This window comes from Xenopus tropicalis, chromosome 8, assembly GCF_000004195.4.
Source record: "Xenopus tropicalis strain Nigerian chromosome 8, UCB_Xtro_10.0, whole genome shotgun sequence".
NCBI lineage: Eukaryota > Metazoa > Chordata > Amphibia > Anura > Pipidae > Xenopus > Xenopus tropicalis.
In genome coordinates, this window is record NC_030684.2 from 108823849 (window position 1) to 108845725 (window position 21877).

Genomic DNA, 21877 nt, shown 5'->3' on the forward strand with positions numbered 1-21877 from the left:
TAATGATTTATGCTAGCCATACACAGGCTAATAAAAGTTACCAACACCGAGTCAGTTAAAAATTAGGCACATATCTTTTGGGCAAAACAGCAAATGATGAAACCCTGATGCAATCCTTTCTTGATGGGCCTGCATAAGGTCCGTATTAGGGTTCAGAGGGAAATGACCAAATTAACAGGATTTGGCCCAGCTCATGGGTGGCCAAATCAAGCAGATCTACAACATGTAGTGACAGCTTTCGTAGCATTGTGCTATGGGGCAGCCCTTAATCAGCAGGGACTGGGCATCTTGTTACAACAGAAGGAAGAATGGAAGGTACATCGTACTGAAAAACTCAGCAAAACAACCGGCTTCAGCCTGCTTTAAAAATAAAAACTGATTTGTGAAATGTCATCTTTGTAAGGACAATGAATTTAAACACAAAGCCAAGGTAACAATAAAGTGATCCACAAAAATTTGAAAGCAGGCATTTTTTCAGCTGTTTCCACTTTGTGTAGCTCCACACAGGCTGCCACCGGGCATGTCAATGGAGCTACAGGGGAGAGTGAATAAAAGCACATCTGCTTTCCTGCGCTTGTGTACAAAATGCAGGCAGAGGAAAGTGGACAATCTGCTATGTGTGCCCTTGTCCTTAAAGCAGTTGTTTCTGTAAGAGGAGACTTTGTGGGGAATAAGTATACACAGCATACTTTTTTAGGCTTTTTTTTCTAATGAAATGTGAATTTTCAGTATTTTGTGATAAGTATCCCATTGAACATTTTTTTCAGTGTAGAATCTGTTTTTTAGTTAAAAGTAGCCAGGGGTCAGAATACCTCTGCAAGGTATTGTATGGGTAATAGTTGCTGAGGTCTGCCTTTCTAGCAGCAAAGACATCACAACTGACAAAAAGTTCTGCTTGGATTGAGCACTGTAATGGTTAAGCTAAGCTCAGGAGTGGAGGTTAGGAGAAAGAAATAGGAGCAGTGTTTCTATGGGAACCAACAATGCCATCTCTTCATTGGCTGCTAGACTGGAGGGTGTGTTCAGTTATCTGAGCTGGGAAGAACTGAGCATGCCCAGGAGCCAACAGCCAAAGCAAATTCCTGAGGGATAGGGCTGAATGGGTTACAGGAGTAGAAGGAAATCTAAGTGATTAAGGGGATGCTGCAGCCTTACTATTAACCTTTGAACAACTAGATTGCCAGGCATTTAAATATTTCAAAGAGACCGTTAACTGATTCCATTTTTGTGTGTGGCGTTTACATGTCCTTTAAGAAGGAAGGCTAATAGTGATATACAAATGCATTGATTCCTCACTCAATATCAGGGTTCCTAAATTGTCCAGCAGAACTATTTGCTATGAGCTGACATATGAGGGACCGCCCCAAAGTTCCCCCTGGGCCTGACTAGAACCATTCAGGTGCACTCAGGATAATAACCAGATAGCTTTATTTGAGGCATACACTAATACACTAGAGTATTACAATACAGTGTATTAAATAATAGCTCACACGTCCTGAAAGTTTGTGAGGATGTGGGGGACATTTAATAATACAGCACCTTGTCATTTAACCATTTCTTCCTAATTGGGGCTGCCATGGCATCCAATAATCCGGTAAACCTTGTTTAGGCATAACTCTCTCTCTCCCTGTTTATCTTTAGGAAAGGCTTAACTGTCCCAATAGCCCAAAAATGTATCTTTCTGTTAAAATAGAGAATTAGCTATGACAGCACAGTGTGCAGAATGGTATTTGTGCAGTTGGTGTTCCTGAGACTATCTGTGACTTTCTTGGCCTTGCACTAGGAATACTTGTGTCAGGAGACAACAGATTTATTCCTTGTTCTGTAGAAAGATTTTAAGACCCTAGCAAATTGAATGACCTTTAGCCTTGATCTCTAAAATCATCCTCCAATTTCAGTTGTTCTGTTCTAAATCTTTGTTCTTTGATAATAGCTAATATGCATAGGAGGAGGGTGACTGTTTTGTAGGCTAAATATGGGCCATACACAGACTGACCTACAGCTAATGTGAGACTTAGTGGATTCACCGCTGGTGTAATAAATTAACTTCCCAACTACCTCTGGTGGTTCCCACTGACTACTGTGCAAAAGTGTGGGCGGGGGTGCTTTTTTTAACCCTAAAATGCTTAGGATGTAAAAGTATTCATACAGGCACTTCTGTGGTGTTCTCCATACATTTGTGTTTGTGATCAGTTAGCTTAAAGGGGTAGTTCACCTTTAGATTAACTTTTAATATGATGTAGACATTGATATTCTGAGACAATTTGCAATTGGTCCTCTTTTATTTTAAATGGTTTTTCAGTTTTAGCTTTTTGTTCAGCAGCTCTCCATTTGGTATTTCAGCAGCTATCTGGTTGCTAGGGTCTTATTTACCCTAGCAACCAGGTAGTGGTTTAAACAAGAGATGGGAATATGAATAGTTAAGGGGCCTGCATGGAAAAATAAAACCGTAGCCTTACAGAGCAATACTTTTTGGCTGCCGGGGTCAGTGACCCTCATTTGAAAGCTGGAAAGAGCTAGAAGGGAAAGGCAAATTATTCAAAAAATTAATTAGGAAGACCAATTGCCATTCTATAACATACTAAAAGTTAACTGAAAAGTGAACCTTCACTTTAGATTAGGGATGCACCGAACCCCGAACCCACCCAGAAGGATTCGGCTGAATCCCGAACCGAATCAGCATATGCTGATTAGGATCGAAAGGGGTTAAAAAAAATTTTCACTGCCCATTTAACCCTTCCCGAATTCTAATTAGCATATGCTAATTTATGCTAATTAGGATTTGGATTCGGTTCGCCGGGACCGCAGATTCGGCCGAAACTGAACCCTTAAAAAAAAACTGGGATTCAGTGCATCCCTACATTAGATGTGTAAAATTAGTTTTATAGAGAGAAAGGCAGTGGGTACTGACACCCCGGGCACATTATATACAGTGAGATGCAAGCTGTATTTCCAAAACCAGAACATTATATGCCATGAGAAGCAGTGGGTAGAGATGGCAGATATTCAGGCACTGGCACTATCACTGGCACTGATACATTGGCTCCACTGTAACTAACTAGAAATGAACAAAACAATGACAAAAGTAAAAAAAAAAAAAAAAAATAGAAAGTGCAAAAAAACACTAACAAATATATATAAGCACAATGGGCTTTTTCAGGGGGAAAAGAGTTGACTTACCATCCATGTGTTAGGATAGGGGATAAAAAACAATTTAATTTCAGATAGTGATTCAGCCTTTAGAAAATATACAGTATAGTACCTGTGGGATGAAAACTGCAGCAAAAGTTCAAAGTTGGTTCTTAGGTAAAGTTTACAGCCTGCAGATTTCAGTTTACATTTCTGCACTGCCTTCAGTCTGATTGGTCAATTTTACTGTCTGTCAAGAAAGCTGTGCTCTGATTGGAGAATCCACAAGAAGAAAGATCCAATCAGAGCACAGCTGATTACAGCAGAACCGGAGCTTGAAAGAACAGGAGAAGATTTCCAGGACAGTGTAGAAACGGAGCGAGGGTTCCAAGCAGGTTTGGGGAGGCTTAGCCTCCTCTAGCCTTATTGAAAATCTGCCTGTGTTAATATGTGAGTGTTTATAGAATAAATCTAAACCACCAATATCAACATATTCAAATACTTTGATGGCAAAGGAGGCTGTTCCCTTTTGTAGCTCTCACACAAATCTCCTATGTGTCTGTTGTGAATAACAGGCTCCCCACTGTATAACAACCCATGTAAAGCTGCAGAGCAAAAATAGTAAAGACCCCCATAGTCCAGTCATCATGGAACAGCTGCTATAAGCATGTACTTATCACGCCATTCTACTAAAACTTGTGTATCCCTGGTAATGGCTGAGACTACAGGAATAAATTGAGATGCTCTTTCTAAAGATAGCAGATTTAAAGAAAATCAGAAAGCTAACGGATCCTCTTAGAGAAAAGGTTAAACATCTGCTCAGAGACAGAGGAGGATACATAAAACACTTTATAGGCCTGCAAATTCCAAAGTCCGATTTACTACAAAAAAACAAACATTTCCCTCACTCGGCAAGCCTTTCCCTATTATAAGATTTGCCCTGTGCCCTTGTGCAAATATGTGCATGGAAATGTCCGATGTACTGTAAAACAGAATGGTTTGCAAGGAGAATATCCACTAAAATATTAATGTATAAAATCTAATTTCTGTTCTACTCTCACTTCCGATATATTTGCAGAGACAGTCTTTTTGTTTTTCTAAGCCTCATGTGAATTAAACTTAATGCTCCATGGACAGTTACTAATTAACAGCTTTTTCTAACTCTAAGAAGCTTTCTAATACACATTTCATAAAAATAATCAATTAAAGCTATTTGCGAATGCGATTGTTGCAGCCAGTATTTGTATGGATATTCTTTCCACGTCTGGTTCTGACTACTGAAACAATGTAGGAAAAGGCAGATTTCCTGCAGGTCTGCTTAACGGCTGTCTTTTGTAACATAGTTCCAGGAGTCAGAACCTAAAGTGATGATTTCAGTTGTGGTTACAAATATATTTAAAATCAATGAAAAAAAATAATTCAAGTCATGTTGGAAAGTTGCTGAAAATTAAATTTCAAAACTTTTTTTTTTTTTGGTTAAATATCCACTTTAAGTCACAGAATCATCTTCTTTGGTTGGAAAACAATTACATTTCAAACAGAACTCTACTGCAAATGAACAAAATATATATGCATTAGTGATCCTGACCCAAACCCACCCATTCCCAACCCACCATGCCAACACCCTTTATAATCCTGTGCCTGACCCACCCATGTCTGATTTCACCAGAGGGGCGGAAGCAAGTTTATAAAAGAAAGAAGCAAGCCACCAAACTATTTTGATCTGGGCTTTAATTTCTTCCAATGCTAAAGAAAAGATACTTTTGCCTTGAAAATAAACCAGAGTGTAAATACTGATGAACACAGTTGTGCTAAATTACAGAATTTTTTCAGCTTTTCTTACCTGCAGATCCCCCTGCCAGGACCTGTTGAGACGCTTCAGTCCAAAAACTGGCATGGGTAGGAGAAGGCATGGTGAATTAAGAGCCAGCAGTCACAGCAAAATGCTTATTAAGCAGGTTAGCTCACTGGAATTCTTTTTAAGACCAAAGTGCACGCATTTAGCCTACAAAGGGAGGGTCAAAATACAAAAGAGAGACCAGTTAATTTAAAATGCCTTCTTACCTCAAATGACATAAAATGATACTTTCTAATACTGTATATCAGCACTGTCTTTGCAAATGGCAATATCTCACTGAGATATTTCACTTTTGTTTTATACCATATATGTTAGAAAGGTTGTAATTACCTGGTTTGATCAATTTTTAATATCACAATACAATACAGTCTCCTCCCATACACTATCATAATGATATTTTGTGATATACAGTGGTGTGAAAAACTATTTGAGGGTTTTTATTATTTAGGGAGAAAAAAAATCCAAACCTACATGGCCCTGTGTGAAAAAGTAATTGCCCCCTGAACCTAATAACTGGTGGGGCCACCCTTAGCAGCAATAACTGCAATCAAGCGTTTGCGATAACTTGCAACGAGTCTTTTACAGCGCTCTGGAGGAATTTTGGCCCACTCATCTTTGCAGAATTGTTGTAATTCAGCTTTATTTGAGGGTTTTCTAGCATGAACCGCCTTTTTAAGGTCATGCCACAACATCTCAATAGGATTCAGGTCAGGACTTTGACTAGGCCACTCCAAAGTCTTCATTTTGTTTTTCTTCAGCCATTCAGAGGTGGATTTGCTGGTGTGTTTTGGGTCATTGTCCTGCTGCAGCGCCCAAGATCGCTTCAGCTTGAGTTGACGAACAGATGGCCGGACATTCTCCTTCAGGATTTTTTGGTAGACAGTAGACTTCATGGTTCCATCTATCACAGCAAGCCTTCCAGGTCCTGAAGCAGCAAAACAACCCCAGACCATCACACTACCACCACATTTTACTGTTGGTATGATGTTCTTTTTCTGAAATGCTGTGTTACTTTTACGCCAGATGTAACGGGACACGCACCTTCCAAAAAGTTCAACTTTTGTCTCGTCGGTCCACAAGATATTTTCCCAAAAGTCTTGGCAATTGAGATGTTTTTTAGCAAAATTGAGACGAGCCATAATGTTCTTTTTGCTTAAAAGTGGTTTGCGCCTTGGAAATCTGCCATGCAGGCCGTTTTTGCTCAGTCTCTTTCTTATGGTGGAGTCGTGAACACTGACCTTAATTGAGGCAAGTGAGGCCTGCAGTTCTTTAGATGTTGTCCTGGGGTCTTTTGTGGCCTCTCGGATGAGTTGTCTCTGCGCTCTTGGGGTAATTTTGGTCGGCCGGCCACTCCTGGGAAGGTTCACCACTGTTCCATGTTTTTGCCATTTGTGGATAATGGCTCTCACTGTGGTTCGCTGGAGTCCCAAAGCTTTAGAAATGGCTTTATAACCTTTACCAGACTGATAGATCTCAATTACTTTTGTTCTCATTTGTTCCTGAATTTCTTTGGATCTTGGCATGATGTCTAGCTTTTGAGGTGCTTTTGGTCTACTTCTCTGTGTCAAGTAGCTCCTATTTAAGTGATTTCTTGATTGAAACAGGTGTGGCAGTAATCAGGCCTGGGGGTGACTACAGAAATTGATATTGAAATTGAAAATTTAAATTGATAAACCACAGTTAAGTTATTTTTTAACAAGGGGGGCAATAACTTTTTCACACAGGGCCATGTAGATTTGGAGTTTTTTTTCTCCCTTAATAATGTAAACCTTCATTAAAAAACTGCATTTTGTGTTCAATTATGTTATCTTTGACTAATAGTTAACGGTTTTTGATGAGCAGAAACATTTAAGTGTGACAAACATGCAAAAGAATAAGAAATCAGGAAGGGGGCAAATAGTTTTTCACACCACTGTATGTGTGTACAAACAAGTTTGTACACAATGCTCACTACTACTTACTACTATATATGAATGAAAAAGTTATTCTATGCTATGAACAATTCATGTCTGTATTCATGATGGGTGGGAGGCCTATAAGCACCACCTCTCTCGACCCCTAAATTGTGCACCCTTCAGATCTAGGAACTGTTTTGGATCCAACTAGATTTTTTTCCCTATGGGCTCAGAGATTTCACTGTGTACTACGTTATTCCCCTAATTCTGGTGCATTCAATAAGCCAGTAGGAGATACTGTGCAAATACCCTACATGTTGATGGGTCACTCATGATAACAGGTCAATATTTACATAATTTTCAGGTACAGTAGTTATTTCCTAGTAATTAAATGGCACCCAACACATTTCTACAGTGCAGAGATTATACATCATTCACATCAGTGCCTGCCCCAGTGAAGCTTACAATCTAAGGTCTGATCCACATTCACATGTAGTATGTTTAATTTAATAATGAGCCAATTATCCTGCTTGTATGTTTTTAGAGTGTGGGAGGAACCAAGAGTACCCCAAAGAAACCTACCCTGACACAGGAAAAACATACAACTCCTTCCAGAGAGTGCCCAAGCTGGAATCAAACTCAGGACCCCAACGCTGCAAGGCAGAATGTTACCAGCTAAGCCACTGTATGTATTAAAGGCAGTAATGAACATTACACGTTGTTTTTCATATAGATCTTCTTTAATATGAATCCTTTTTGTCAATAAACAAAAATGCAGGATATTATAGGCCCACAAGATGTAGTTAGACACATGCACATATATTTTGTTTTAAATTCGTCATAATTGTATAAGGTAAATAACCCTTGCTGCCACTTAACACTGATGAATGGGAGCTATAACCATACAGCAAATCTCATGACTGTCCACCCCCCCCCCCCCCAAATCCCTGTATGGTAGTTACTCCACTGAGCAGCATTATATGTTAAGCTTTCAAGAAAAGATGGATAATGCAATGTACAGAAGTCACTGGTGAATAAGAATGAGCATTTGCCTCTCTCTCCCACACAGCTAAAAGTGCCCAGGCAAAAACACTAACAAACACAGGGCTGAAACTAGGGGTAGGCAAAAGAGGCAGGTGCAATGCTGGGTGTACCCCTTCTGTTTGTCTACCCCAAGCAGGGCAGTCAAATCCTGCACATATTCACTGTGCCACCTGCTCCCCACCACCTACTCATCATACCCCACTTTGTCTGGGGAATCCTGGGTGTCTTAGTCTGGCACTACGCGATCACCTTTTGAGCCATTACCATTAAATACAAGAAAAGAGCTATAAAGTGGCATGTTAATTTCTTCTTTTTAAGTGCGGCAGTGCCACTAGATGGGGCTCTAGTACTAAACTAAATGCCTGTCTTGAACTCTTTTACAGGGCTCCTTGCTCACCTAAATATAACAGAATTTAAAAACCAAGCTTTTTTTATCTTATGGCTGTATTGAAGCACAAGTTTGTATATTAATGGATGTACTAATGGTGCAATGTTAATAGAGAGTAATCACAGTGGTGAGCACCCTATTCAGAGCTGTGACTGCATAATTCCTAGTAGAGAAATGAACTCATTTGTATTTTTTACTGTTGGAATCTCTATTATAGCAGTACATGCCAAAAACAGCCACAAATTATAATATGTAGATGTCTCATGCACTGCTATAGGCTATATGCAATCCACTTAATTTGGCCTAAATGTCTTTGTAATACTACATTATCCTATGAGGGGCTCAGTGAGTAGCACTTCTGCAAGTCTGTATGATCTCCCTGTGTCTGCATGGGTTTCCTCTGGGTATTTCCTACCACAATACATAACATACAGGCAGATTAACTGGATCCTAATAAAACTGACCATAGTGTATATGAATTTGATAAGGACCTTTGACTGTAAGATCCACTGGGGCAGAGACTGATTTGACTGATGCATAATCTTTGTTAAAGTGCTGCAAAAGTGTGTGGGTGCTATATAAATATCAGATAATAAAAATAATAACTACTTCATTCTCAGCTGCTCTAATATATATTTATGAGGGTTGAATGGTTCTATTCACAGCCTGCAATCAGATCCTTCCTGATTTTCATGGTTGAAAGGAAATACATTTTACTGGAACTCTGGTCCATTCATAACACTATGATGGGCAACTGTGTCTCCATTCATCTGTTGGGTGAAAATTACTTTATTATTACAATGTTTGGTGACTTGAAAACTGCATCCAGTCTGAGAGCCATTAGATAAGGGCACAAGTGCAGTTTCAGCTCAGCAGTAACATTTGGTGCTATTGTTTAACAAGCACCAGTCTCTATTTGTTACCTCACTACACAGCAGAACTGCAAAACCTATCCAACCATCCTGGATGACAACTTCCAATCTAAGAGATTTTTTTTCATTCATCAATGATGCAATAATGTGACATAAAAACTTTTCAGAAATAATGTGTAGGTATATTTCTTCCCATAAGAATCAATCTATTCAATATGCAAGAATATGGAATTAAGTATATATATGAATATTGAGCATGGCCTCCATTACTCCTTATAGCTTTTAAACATTAAAGAAATTTGCTATTATTCTTATATTTAAATAGTGCCGCAGCACTGTTACAGAGATTATATATTATTCACATCAGTCTCTGCCCTGGTGGAGTTTACAATCTAATTGTAAGCTCTACGGGGCAGCGACCTCCTTCCTCTTGTGTCCTCGACTCTTAACTTATTGCTGCTGTATTTATCTTGTATTTATCTGTATTTATTATTATACTTTGTATTTATCTATTATCTTATTAACACCCTGTTTGTATTAATGTATTCTACTGTACAGCGCTGCATACATAAGTAGCGCTTTATAAATAAAGATATACATACATACATACATACAAGGTCTTTATCAATTTCACACACACAGAAAGATCAATTTTTATGAGGTGCCAATAACCTGCCTGTATTTTTGTGGAGTGGAGGAGGAAACTCACAAAGCAAAGAGAGAACATCCCTGCAGATTGTTCCCTGGCTGTAAGCGAGCCTAGGTCCCTAGAACTGCAGGGCAACAGGGCCAAACATTAAGCCACAGCGCTCTTTTGCACTTTTTGAAAAATAGTCTCCAGACTTGGTTTGATAAAATCACTGTAATAACCAACAGTGATCAAATTATTACATAATTAATAATTTGATATTATTACAGTTATTTTAATATGAATAATGCCAAATAGTCTGCTCAGTGGAAGAGAGGATTGTGGGAGAATTGTCTGCCCAGCATGCTGTGCAAAAATTAGATGTGAAGTACAAATAAGCCATGTCACTGTAGGTGATACTGAGATGCAGATTGGAATATAAATGTGTAGATGTGACTTGTATAATTAGCTACAATATATGCAGTGGAAAGAATGCTAAGAGAGTCATTTAATTCTAGTCTATGGACTTGACCAGTCTTCCAGGTGTAAGGCAAGGAATGCTAAGTAATGCAATTGCAATAAGTAAGATGAGTTATCTGGAATATATCACTGAAGATAAAAAGTGAAGATAAACGTTGATGATAATAACAATAAAAAAAAAATTGCACTATGTACATCCACTATGCTCTTCCCAGATGAACTTCCACCTTACAGATCAATTAATTCTAATATATTAAATCCAGACAAGTGAACTCCTATAGTTAAAACTAGCTTTATTTATTAAAAGTAGTTCCCACACAATAAATATATTCTTATCTAACCAATATCTTCCTCAAGTTTATCTGGCAGCCTTCAACATAAATATCCAAAAACAGTTCATCATGCCTTCCCACTACTCCCCCATCTGCATGCCCTCTTTTCCCAGTTCTATTCCCCATCCTGGCTCCTGCCTGTAACTTTCCAAACTCCATGCTTTCCTTGCCTCCTCTCTGTTACGTCCCTTATCTCTTTGGGGAAGGGGCAGAAAGGAAAATCACTGTGGCCTCTCCACCTCCTTCCCTGTTCTCCATACCATCTCTGCCCTCCTCAACACACCATTCCATATCTATGTCCTCTGTCTGCACCTTCCCCTCCATATCCATGGCCTCTCATCCCCTTGGAATAATAAAAGAATTACACCTTCTGGGACAAACTGGAGTCAACTTCCTATGGCATTTATGCTTTGCTCTGAATTTAATTAATTGAAAGAAGGAAATATTTGAGGAAAGATTAGAACTTGAGCTTATTTTTACCAGAAGTATTTTGTATTAGCTAGTATGGAGCAGGATAGAATTATGTACAGCAGGTTCCTTGACTAATGGGGTTGTCTCCAGTCTCTTGTATCTGATGTATCTTCTGGTAGGATGTTATAATATAACCCTCAAACTGCCATATGCTGATGTTGTTCTAAAACAGGCAAAGGGCACAGGAGAAAAAGGTAGTAGGTGAGAGTGAAAAGTATTTAATGTTTACCTGGCTTCATGTTGTCATAGACTCTACCTTTGGATGTCAGGAAGAGAATATGATGTTAAGTCCAACCTAATGAACTGTATCCTTAATGCTAGGAAGTGTTTATAAACTTTACCTAGCTACCTATTTTAAAGACTTACATTGCTGATAACTACACCTTTTGGTAGAAGGGAAATACACAGCATAAATGCAAGAGCAATAACATCTTGTGAAAAAGAAACTAATAGGAAACTGACCTTTTATAGTTATATCACATAATATGCTAAAGGTAAATGATAAGTACCCTTGTACTTGATGCTTGCCAGAGTGGCAAACAGAGCTTACACATGTGCACATATGGGAGCCACCTTCTATAAAACCACCACCCAAAAAATTACACACCATCATATTTTTACTGGGTGAACAGCACCCATACCCCTCTTGTTCTACAAAAAATGAGAAAATGAAAATGGCACCAGAACCCCCCGATAGTACAGTGACAGAATAACTACAAAGTGAATAGTGTATAAAAGGTAACTGCACAAATTCTTAACTTATTAAGCCTTTCCTTGTTAGATACCCTATTCATCCCTAGTAATAAATTGTGACTTTTTAAATTTTGGAATAATTGTGTCTATTTTATCAAGCATATTTTGCTATTGCTGTAAGTACCATCCCAGTGTATACTCTATGTATATTCACTAAGTCTTGCAGTTCAAAAGTCTTCAATAGCAATGGTTGCAGAGAGAGCCAATGTCTCCCTTCTAACCTTCACGGTGGACAATCAGCAAACAAGCTGGAGAAAGATATAACTACAGCAATAGCTTGCTTTACTCTCAAGCCAAGTATTATGTGCTTACTAAATGATAAAGACTTTCCACGTCTTAAAGGAGAATGATACCCTTTTATACAAACTCAGTTGACTGCAGAGAGCACCCTCCATAACTGAATTATATAGGGCCCCTCTCCCCTGTACCACAGGAAAACAGGCAACAAAAAGTTGGTGGATGCTATGTCCGGCCACCCTATTTGCTTTCCCGTGCTCTGTGGGGGTAATTGTTGACCAGGAGTCAATCTACTCCTGGTTTCAAATGCACAAGCTCCTGGTTGGCAATGCACCACAGGGGATGGGAGAGGAAGCCAAGCAGCTTGTCGTGGCCATTGACAACCCCACTGCACTGCTCTATCTGTTATCATGGGGTACCAAGGGAGCTGGGCCACACTGGGCATGGGTGGTGCAATTTCATAATGGAAAGCTCCATAGCAGACCAAGGCTTTGTATAGGGGTTTTGTTCTCCTTTATAGCTTAAGTCACACTAAGCAACTTTACTCCCTGAATTCTTTAACCCTTGATTATATGTTGAAGAATGCTGGGAGTTGCAACATCTGGGAAACCAAGGTTAAGACAAAAAGGACTACGGCAGAAAAAAAGGCAGTGCCAAACATAAAAAATATCTAACCAATCTGAGAACAGGTCAGAGTAACCCAGTGTGCACTAAGCTTTGTGTGCTGACACACAGACAGATGAGAGACCATTATAATACCTTTATGCTGAAAATGATCAAATTCTATGAAAGAGTTTCCTTTTATGACTAAATACACACACACACACACACACGGACATAGCTGATTCCAGTTCTTTTCCTAATAGTTTCCCTTTGATCTTTTTGTATAGCAATAACAGAAAGGGGCAGTTAGCGTTGTTTTAATGGAGAGGTTGCCAGGTGGCTAGATCTTGGGCAAGGTATAGCTTATCTGTTAATGTACACACAGGACAAAAGCGTATAGCTCCAACACCACCTTATCTTATTCTTGTGCTCAGTAAGATAATTACACTGCTTTATACCCTGTGCAAACAACAACTGTGTTAATCTTCTTACTTTGTCACAAGGTGAAAGACATGAATGGCTTGCAGTGATTTGGAAAAATCAAGGCTGCCCTTCAAACGCATTGAATATTATGCCATGGAAGATTTGTTTTCCTTAGTGCAACAATACCAAATCATGGGGAAGTCTGTTGTACTATAATGTTTTTATTGTAATATTGCATTTGCAAAAGTCCCATGGCATATACAGCTACAACTGAGGCTGGCTGCTTACTTGCCATTGCACAGGTTGGGCACTTAAGTTGTGCCATCTTATCCAGTACCACAAACAATCCAGTTTGGCTCTCAGGCTGTTTGTCTCTGCCTCCCACGGTAAATGGTTATATCTACATACAGTACATATCATACATGTTACTATATAAACTACAGAGCCAGTTACTAGGCAGTCAGGCTGAATCTTCAGGATTAAATCAGCCGTGCACTCTGTTGGAATATGAGTAACAATATTCATGCTTAAACTCTGTGTGCTTTTCAAAACGGTCACAGGGTGGCATTGTGCATTTTGTTAATGTGTGTTTTCAACGCTTTATGCAGTTGTATTACTGCACTCGGTTGTTTTCTTGTTTCCTCTTCCTTTCACCATTTTTTTGCTCTTGGTTTTCCACAGTGGGAAATGTGCTCTGTTTTATCCTTCTCACAAGTTGCTGAGCTGAGTATTACCTGTGTAATCATCAATTACTGATCAATATATCAATTCCCTCTGCCAATACACTTTAGTAACGCTTTTGTTGCTTATTCGGCAGACCCTTCCTGTGAACAGTTTAACCAATCATCATCGGCATTTTGAGGCAATAAATATCTTAATTATATTATAGCCACAGGAATTATCATGTTTGATTACCCTTACATTTTTTTTCCTGCAATATTAGCTCCCAGCAACTGTATTTAATATAAGTATAGTCAGCTCACAATACTCTGTACGTAATTTCATATTATTCTATTTTATACTTTCTAAGACCAAAATAGGCTCAAGCTGAAAGAAAACCAAAAATAATATTATATTATAGGGGCAGTATAGTCCATTTTTAACATGAGTTAAATAAATAGGCATTGTGCTGAACACAGGAGTCCTGCTGGTGGAGTATCATGGTTTCCTTTAAATCTGCAGAATTAGGCATATCTGTGTAAAAATAAAACTACATTTATATTAATTTCTAATAGTTTATGCAATTTTTCTTGAAACATGGGCCAGCTGCCTACTAAAACCACATTCAGTTCGTACAAAAGAATTACAAACAAAAGGACAAGAGAAAGATTGCATGGAGACAGCATTCTTAGGGAAAGCATTAGTGCAGACTTTTATAAAGGGGAGATAAACCTTTACAAAACTTAGCATTTCAAATAGTACACAAAAAACTATTGTTTTTCAATTGCTTTCTTTTCTTTACCATTTTTCATATATCATGGTATTTCCATCCTGTTTGCAAGCAGCAGTTTAGTTTAGTTGCTAGCTCTCTGAAGCATTAAAGTTGTACAGGTATGGGATCCCTTATCCGGATACCCGTTATCCAGAAAGTTCCAAATTACGGAAAGGCCATCTCCCATAGACTTCATTATAAGCAAATAATTCTAATTTTTAAAAATGATTTCCTTTTTCTCTGTAATAATAAAACAGTACCTTGTACTTGATCCCAACTAGGGTCAAATAAATCCTTACTGGGGGAAAAACAAGCCTATTGGGTTTATTCAATATTGAAGTGATTTTTAGCAAACTTAAGTTATGGAGATCCAAATTACAGAAAGATCCCTCATCCGGAAAACCCCAGGTCCTGAGCATTCTGGAAAACAGGTCCCATACCTGTACTACTAGGTATGCTTCCTGAGATTTCCCAAAGTCTGTAACAGAGTAACTTATAAAAATGATACATTAGTTGCTTGTATTTGTCTCTATGAATGATATAATGTATCAAATCTGAACAGTCAGGTCAGTGACCACATGCTGTACAGCATTGGTCCCCAACCTTTTTTGGATGAATTCGCTTTCATCTGTGCCTTTATATGCGTGGCACGTCCATCTGCACCTTTATACCTGCGGCGCTTTCCTCTGAGCCTCTATATGCGCAGCGCGCCGTTTTTATACGTGCCTTTCTTCTGGCGGCACTCTGTGTACGCCTCTCCGGGGAACAGAGGCGGCCCACTAGAAAGCGGTCCGCGGCCCGGCAGTTGGGGACCCCTGCTGTACAGTACAAGTCAACTGTGGGAAATTTCTGGTGAATGCATATCTAGTAAAAGTAAATCACTGAAGACGTTTCACTACTCATCTGAGTAGTTCAACTGCCTGGTATGGGAAGTCCTCAGCATAAGAACTCTTCCACTAATCCAATCACAATGTTAGAACAGCACTGTATGTAGCAGACAGATGGTGTCGAAGGCCCTTGCCTCTGTTTAACATGAACAGCCCCCTTTGAATAGCCCCTTTTACACTTCTTTCAAACCAGTGGTCTTGTTTGTCCAAAATTTCGACGTTGCTATTCTTAAAGGAGTGTCCCTTGTCAGTTGCTTTGTCTCCCCATTGTATAGGTTTGTGCACTCCTCGCTACACTGGACCGCGTATACCACATCGCTGTGTCTTTCCTTGTCTCAGTGTGTTGCTAGATTTGAAAAACACAGAGATATGGTGTTTGTTGAAAATTCTCCTGAGTTTCTCTGACACTCCTGCTACATATGGGATGACTATATTGTGCCTACTCTGTGTCTCAGAGTTTCTGTTTGGCTTAGTTGCTGTTGTTTTGGCAAAGGCCCAGTCTGGTTAGCCACAAGCTTTCAGTTCTCCTCTAAGATGTTTGTGTTCCTTGTCCTTGGACTCTGTATCAGTTGTCACACTTTCTGCCCTGTGGTGTAGAGTTCTAATGACACCCAGTTTGTGTTCCAGTGGATGGTGGGTATTGAACAACAGATATTGATCCGTATAGTGGGTTTCATGTATACTTATCAGAGATGGGAAATAAGTATTTCATTGAGGAGAAATACTTTTCTAACACTTGATGTTATTGTCCACTGAGTTAATGTGTTCTGAAAAGGCTGCCATTCATTGGATCTGATTTTAACCCAAGTGTCATCTACATACCTTAACCAGTGGCTTGACATAGTTCCCTTGAATGTAATTAAGTCTTTCAGCGGTCCCCAACCTTTTTTGCCCAATGGGTCATTTTTAATTAAGAAAATTTTCTTTTTGTGGGGTGGGGGGCGCATTTCAATTACTGCCTCTTTTTATTCCTTATTATCTTTCTATTCAGGCCCTCTCCTATTCTTATTCCTTTCTCTCATGCAAACCACTGCCTAGTTGCTAAGGTAAACAAGACCCTAGCAACCAGATAGCTGCCAAAACTTAAAAACAGGAGAGCTGCTAAACAAAAAGCTAAATGACTAAAAAACACAATATAATTGTCTACATCATTTTAAAAGTTCATTTTAAGGTGAATAACCCCTTTAAAGGAAACCATGACAGTGTTCCTGTGCTGCAGAAACCAGTACCCCACCCCCTTTAGTTTCACAAGGTGATCCAACCCCCACCTCACCTTGTTTCATTGTAAACTGATGAATTCTAGGTCTGCATTCCAAAGTGGGTTGTGCACAGATTCTCTGGAAAGCAGACAGACTTCAAGTGCCAGAACCCATCACTTTACAAAGAAACACTTTAAGGGAGAGTTGAGCCTAAGTGGGTTGGGAAATGGTTTGTGGGTATCATGGTTTCTGTTCAATCTGTGTATAAAAATGATTAATGATGCTTACTTCTGTCCCTCCTGTCACATTAACAGCTGAACAGCAGGGGGTGCTCATGTTACACAATAATGATATTATTAGTGTAAAAACTACAAAACTAAAGAGGAAAAAATATTAAAGTAAAATGCAGACAATTGTGTGTTGGGAATTGGCTTGTTATGTGTTATATATTCTGCAGTCCAAACATGGTTACCAGAAAGCTGAAATCTTCTCAGTCATCCCACCAGATTGGTGCCTAAATTGTGTAAGATTAAATGAGATGTAAAGCCAAAAATGATTTCCCTTTTGTTTAGAAGCTGACCTGTAAAAAAAAAAGGAGGCATGGCTGAATTTACCCTGGCAACCAGCCTGTGGTGTGAATGAGAGACTGGAATATGACTATGAGAGGCCTACATAGAAAGAAAACTAACAAAGTAACAATATGAGTGATAGTTTACTAACTGGCAGGTTGTGTAGTCTCTGACGACCGGGCAGCATGTTAAATTCCAAGCAGGAAAAAGCAGACGAGAAAGGAAAATAATTCAAACATCACAAAAATAAAGAACTAAAAAGAATATGCTCTTTTATAAAATACTAAAATTAAACTGAAAGGTGCACTAACCTTTTGATTAAAAATCTTCAGTGATCTTTCTATTCTCTACCCTGATTGTTCTGAATTATAAAACAATGGAGCAGTAGCCAGTTGATCAACAGACCTGTGAAGAATAATGCAAGGCTGACTCGAAGCTTTTAATAGCAATTACATGTACAAGAACCTTTAAAACCATTTTAAATGTGTAATAAATGAATACTAAAAAGTTACTTAGAATTCAATTTACTTTCACTTGGCAGAGTTTTATTCAGGAGTTTACATACTGTTTAGCTGTTTTGGGGGGCTTGCTGGGCCTTAAAAACACATCTTATAATGAAATGTGCCTAAGTTACATTATAAGATGAGTTTCTTAAGGCTCAGTAAGCTCCAAACACCACTAGCTATAATTTAAAGGGGATGCAAACCAAAAATAAAACTGTTAAGAAACTGTACCTGTAATGCCTGCTTTGGCAATCACAGGGTTAACCCTTGCACAGCAGTTTCACATATTTAAGGTTTAGTTGGGGCAAAGACGCAAGAAGAAATGAGCTTTTTCATTAGCCAACAGCATGTGAGTAGGTTTGAGCAGGCATGTTCCTATAATGCAATGCTTTGTTTGAATAGCATCAATATGCAATAGAAGGACGTAGTGACTCTGAGCAGTTTCTAGCTGTGGATCCTAGTTAAGATCCTGTTTGCAGTAAACGTCAGGCTTCCATGTCACAGAATCCACCAGTCACCAGACCCAAGTCTCCGGGGCATCGTTTGTATTCATGCTCAGAGCTGTCCCTGCCCGCTTCATTACAGCGTGCCTTATTCTTCATGCAAGCACCAATAAATAGCTGCACCGAAATGTCATCTTTTATTAACCATTTGTTACCCAGTGCCCCTGAGTGTACCATATGTCCATATGTTTGTGTAACCTCTATTTCAGCTCAATAGCTGCTTTCCCGGACTAGTACCAGTAGAACATGGGTTACACTGTACTCTCTTACCCAGAATGGGCCTTCGCTAAGTGGAAGAGGAAGGTGAGGGTGTTGTGCAACTACACCTCTCTTGCTGCTATGCAGAAAAATGAAACCAGAGGGCGCCAGAGGTTCTTGCAAATAACAAAGTAATAAGTGTTTATTGAACATCCACAGGGTTTACTCACAATACAGCTTCAGAGGCCATTGGTACATGCAACACATACCGAGTGTATATTCAGACTCACACTCTCCTGCGGGCAGACTGGCAGGAATCTCCCTTCACCTCTGCGACACACCCTGTAGTGGATCCCTCAGGGAATTCTCTATCCTGATTCCCTATTCACTTGGATCCCTACACTACAGGCAATGTGGCCTGGGAGAAATATCTCCAGAAAAACTGCAAATCCTATGCAGGAGCTCAATGCTGCTCATTCTAGCTCAACCCTAACTGCCTTACACTCCTAGAGTGTACTATAAAGGGAGCTACACCTGCCACTATCTAATGCCTCATTCACGAGGTCCTGTTCCCCCGACATTACTGGGCCTGGGCCCATGCCCTGGGCTCTCAGCACACATCCACCTTGTCCCTAAGGTGGAAGCAAACAACAGGAAGGTGCCACTCCTCTCCCAACACTATACCAAAGTCACGCAGGATGTGGTCACTATACCTTCTAACCAATAGCACACATATTAATGAACTCACTTAGATACATTCCCTTCTGCCCAGCAACTAAGGGAACTAAACCTGTAGGGATTTAAAGCCATGGGGACCATTTAACCCTATGGGTCCCAACATTTGCTTTGTGTGTCTGGGTAGCTAGCGGCTTATAAGCAGTGACTAGTAAGTTACCAGCAAACTCTGCAACCAAGGGTCCCAGAAAAGATCTACATCCCCTGGCACCATCCAACCATGCTGTCAAATCCATTAGTTCATGGGTGCAGAAAGGATAGTGTCATAGCAATGGGGGAGGGGGGCACCCCAAACATTTTTCTGCAGGGCCCCAGGAGATTGAAGTTATGCTCCTAATTATAATGGCTTGTGTTATCTTGAATTATTCTCAACAAGACGTGCTAATAAAACAGTACTCCTGTGTGGCTTTCCAGCTTCATTATAACTCCCATCATCCCCTGATGGGCAGCACCCTGGCCTGCATGAAGATGCCATGATAATATCACAAAACATGTCTATTAATTAAAACGTATATAAATATCAATGTGGCTCAGCTAATTATGGGGTGGCTATCAGCTTTCGTTATTAGATTAGTCATACTGGAGATATATAGAGTTAATGAGAAATACATATATTATTACCCATAAGCTGTTTCTCTCTGATTGTTACTGAGCTACATACAGAAATAGAGTAAATAGCACTCACAGGTACGCCGTCTTTAAACCCAGTGGGAGCTAGGCACAAGCATCCCCCGCCCACCCTGTGCCCATGCAGCCACACCGGAATACAAGTAGGAAATTAGAGGGAAGCAGGAACAAGCAGGAAATTAGAGGGAAACCACGCTTGAACGCAAAGAAAAGCCTCTCTGCTATCAAAGCGCCATCTAGTGAGCAAATGCGGAAACGACAACTTAGTGGAATTAAAAAAAAAACTTTATTGAGAAAAGCGGAAGACGTAAAGACCAAAGTATATCACGTTTGTGATTTACATGTATCTGATGTGTTACTCCGCAGTCGATTTGTGCTTATCTCTTATTTTATTTCGCTAAAGTGCAAGTTGCCTCTTTGATCCGTAGGCAGCATTCTATCACACAGAAAGGTTTCTTGCGTTCCACTCTGGTTTTGCTTCGACTTCCTGCTTCTTGTTTTCCGGTTTGGAAGAGTGGATTGGTGCATCATTTAGGTGAGTGCTGCTTTTTTGTCTAAGCATATATTTGCGGAGACCTGAGCACTGCGGGGAACGGTAAATGTATGGGCAGTGGGAAAGGGTTTTTATTTGTTTTTATAGGGAATGGATAACCGTGCGGTGAGGTGAGCTAACAGAAGCCAGTCCTGGGTGGAGGATACTGCTCCCCTTAAAAGGCACAAAGTTTGCCCTGGTGCAGGAACCTATAGCAGCCAATCATATGTTTGCTTTTAAACAGGTGACCATTAAATGTTACCTGCTGCATGGTTGCTGTAGGTGACTAGACCTGTTGCAAACCTAAAGCTTCTAATACATAACCTTGGTATCTGTTCACTTGTTCTTCAAAACTGGTTTGCAGCTAAAGTTAAAATGCCGCTCAGTGTGTGCTGGAAGTGGCTGCAAATCCACTGAGATGTGCTGCTGATACTTCTACTGTCTGAGCTGCTTACCTGCACCATGCATATATAGATTGTAAGCTCTACGGGGCAGGGACCTCCATCCTCTTGTGTCCTCGACTCTTAACTTATTGCAACTGTAACTGTATCTTGTATTTATTTGTATTTATTTTTATACTTTGTATTTATCTATTATCTTATTAACCCCCTGTTTGTATTAATGTATTCTACTGTACAGCGCTGCGTACATAAGTAGCACTTTATAAATAAAGATATACATACATACATACCATGCAGCTTGCAACACCACATTCACATCCACATGAAATGATAATATAAGTCTATATCATTAGTTATAGCGTGACTTTTCCCCTGTTCTAAACATGTTTCATTGAATTACATTTATACAATTCAAATTCAATCATATTATTTACCTACAAACTGTATTTCTGTAGGCCACCAATAGGTGTCAGTGTTTCCCTCATGATTTTTATCTAAAGACATGCACTGTATATTGAATATGTTTTATGAAGTAATAATGACCATCAGATCAGGCAAACCAGGGAAAAGGCATCCATAGGCATATCTCACATACTTTATGTTCAAGTGTGCCATCTGCTATATCTTTTTAATCACATCACTTTTGTCACCACTTTTATATGATTGGTTTAAGCAGGTATCAACATTCCCAGATCCTAAATTAAATTAGATGACAATCAGTGAGGAGACTATTCCCTATTCTGACTGCTGTAGATAACAGTAAAAATGGGATAATTTTTTGTGGCCAACTGCAGACTGAGATCTGATTTGGCCCAGCACGTGGGTGCTGACCAGGGGTGTAATTATAGAGTAAGAAGACTGTTCGACTGGTGAAAAATGTTTTACATTGAAAGTTTAGGAAAGGGGTCGTAAAATGATCAAGCAGTAACTTCTAGTATACCACTTGCACCAATGCACCAATAACTGTTTGCACACCGGTGAGTGCTCATTTGCTGCCAGGGATACAAACACTTTAAAATGAATGTACCCAAAAGGAAACAATTGCATAACAGATGCTTTAACTAACTTTGAACTACACAGGCCCACCCTTCTATGGATCTGGCAGATAGTCATCCCCTGTGTGCAGTTGATAGTAAAGGGTTGGGGGGAAATCTAGTTCTGAAACCTTTTTTTCTTCT

General features: G+C 39.5%; 2 protein-coding genes across 6 annotated transcripts in view; one reads left to right on the plus strand and one right to left on the minus strand.

Moving 5' to 3' along the window:
- Positions 1-19929, minus strand: part of slc25a21 (solute carrier family 25 (mitochondrial oxoadipate carrier), member 21) — a 203392-nt gene extending 183463 nt beyond the window's left edge. Inside the window, exons 1-3 of one of the 3 annotated variants that reach the window (XM_031890479.1) lie at positions 19825-19929; positions 17512-17605; positions 4973-5134 (exon numbers count right to left, since the gene is read on the minus strand). In XM_031890479.1, the coding sequence (XP_031746339.1) occupies positions 4973-5042 (70 nt within the window). In that variant the 5' untranslated portion in view covers positions 5043-5134; positions 17512-17605; positions 19825-19929. 3 annotated transcript variants of the gene reach the window in all.
- Positions 19930-20035: 106 nt separating this feature from the next.
- mipol1 (mirror-image polydactyly 1) overlaps positions 20036-21877 on the plus strand; it is a 176432-nt gene continuing 174590 nt past the window's right edge. Inside the window, exon 1 of one of the 3 annotated variants that reach the window (XM_031890866.1) lies at positions 20036-20301. The gene's annotated coding sequence lies outside the window, so the exon portion shown is untranslated. Of the gene's footprint in view, positions 20362-21877 lie in introns of all 3 variants that reach the window. The other 2 variants (XM_031890865.1, XM_002935336.5) reach the window with 2 other exon arrangements.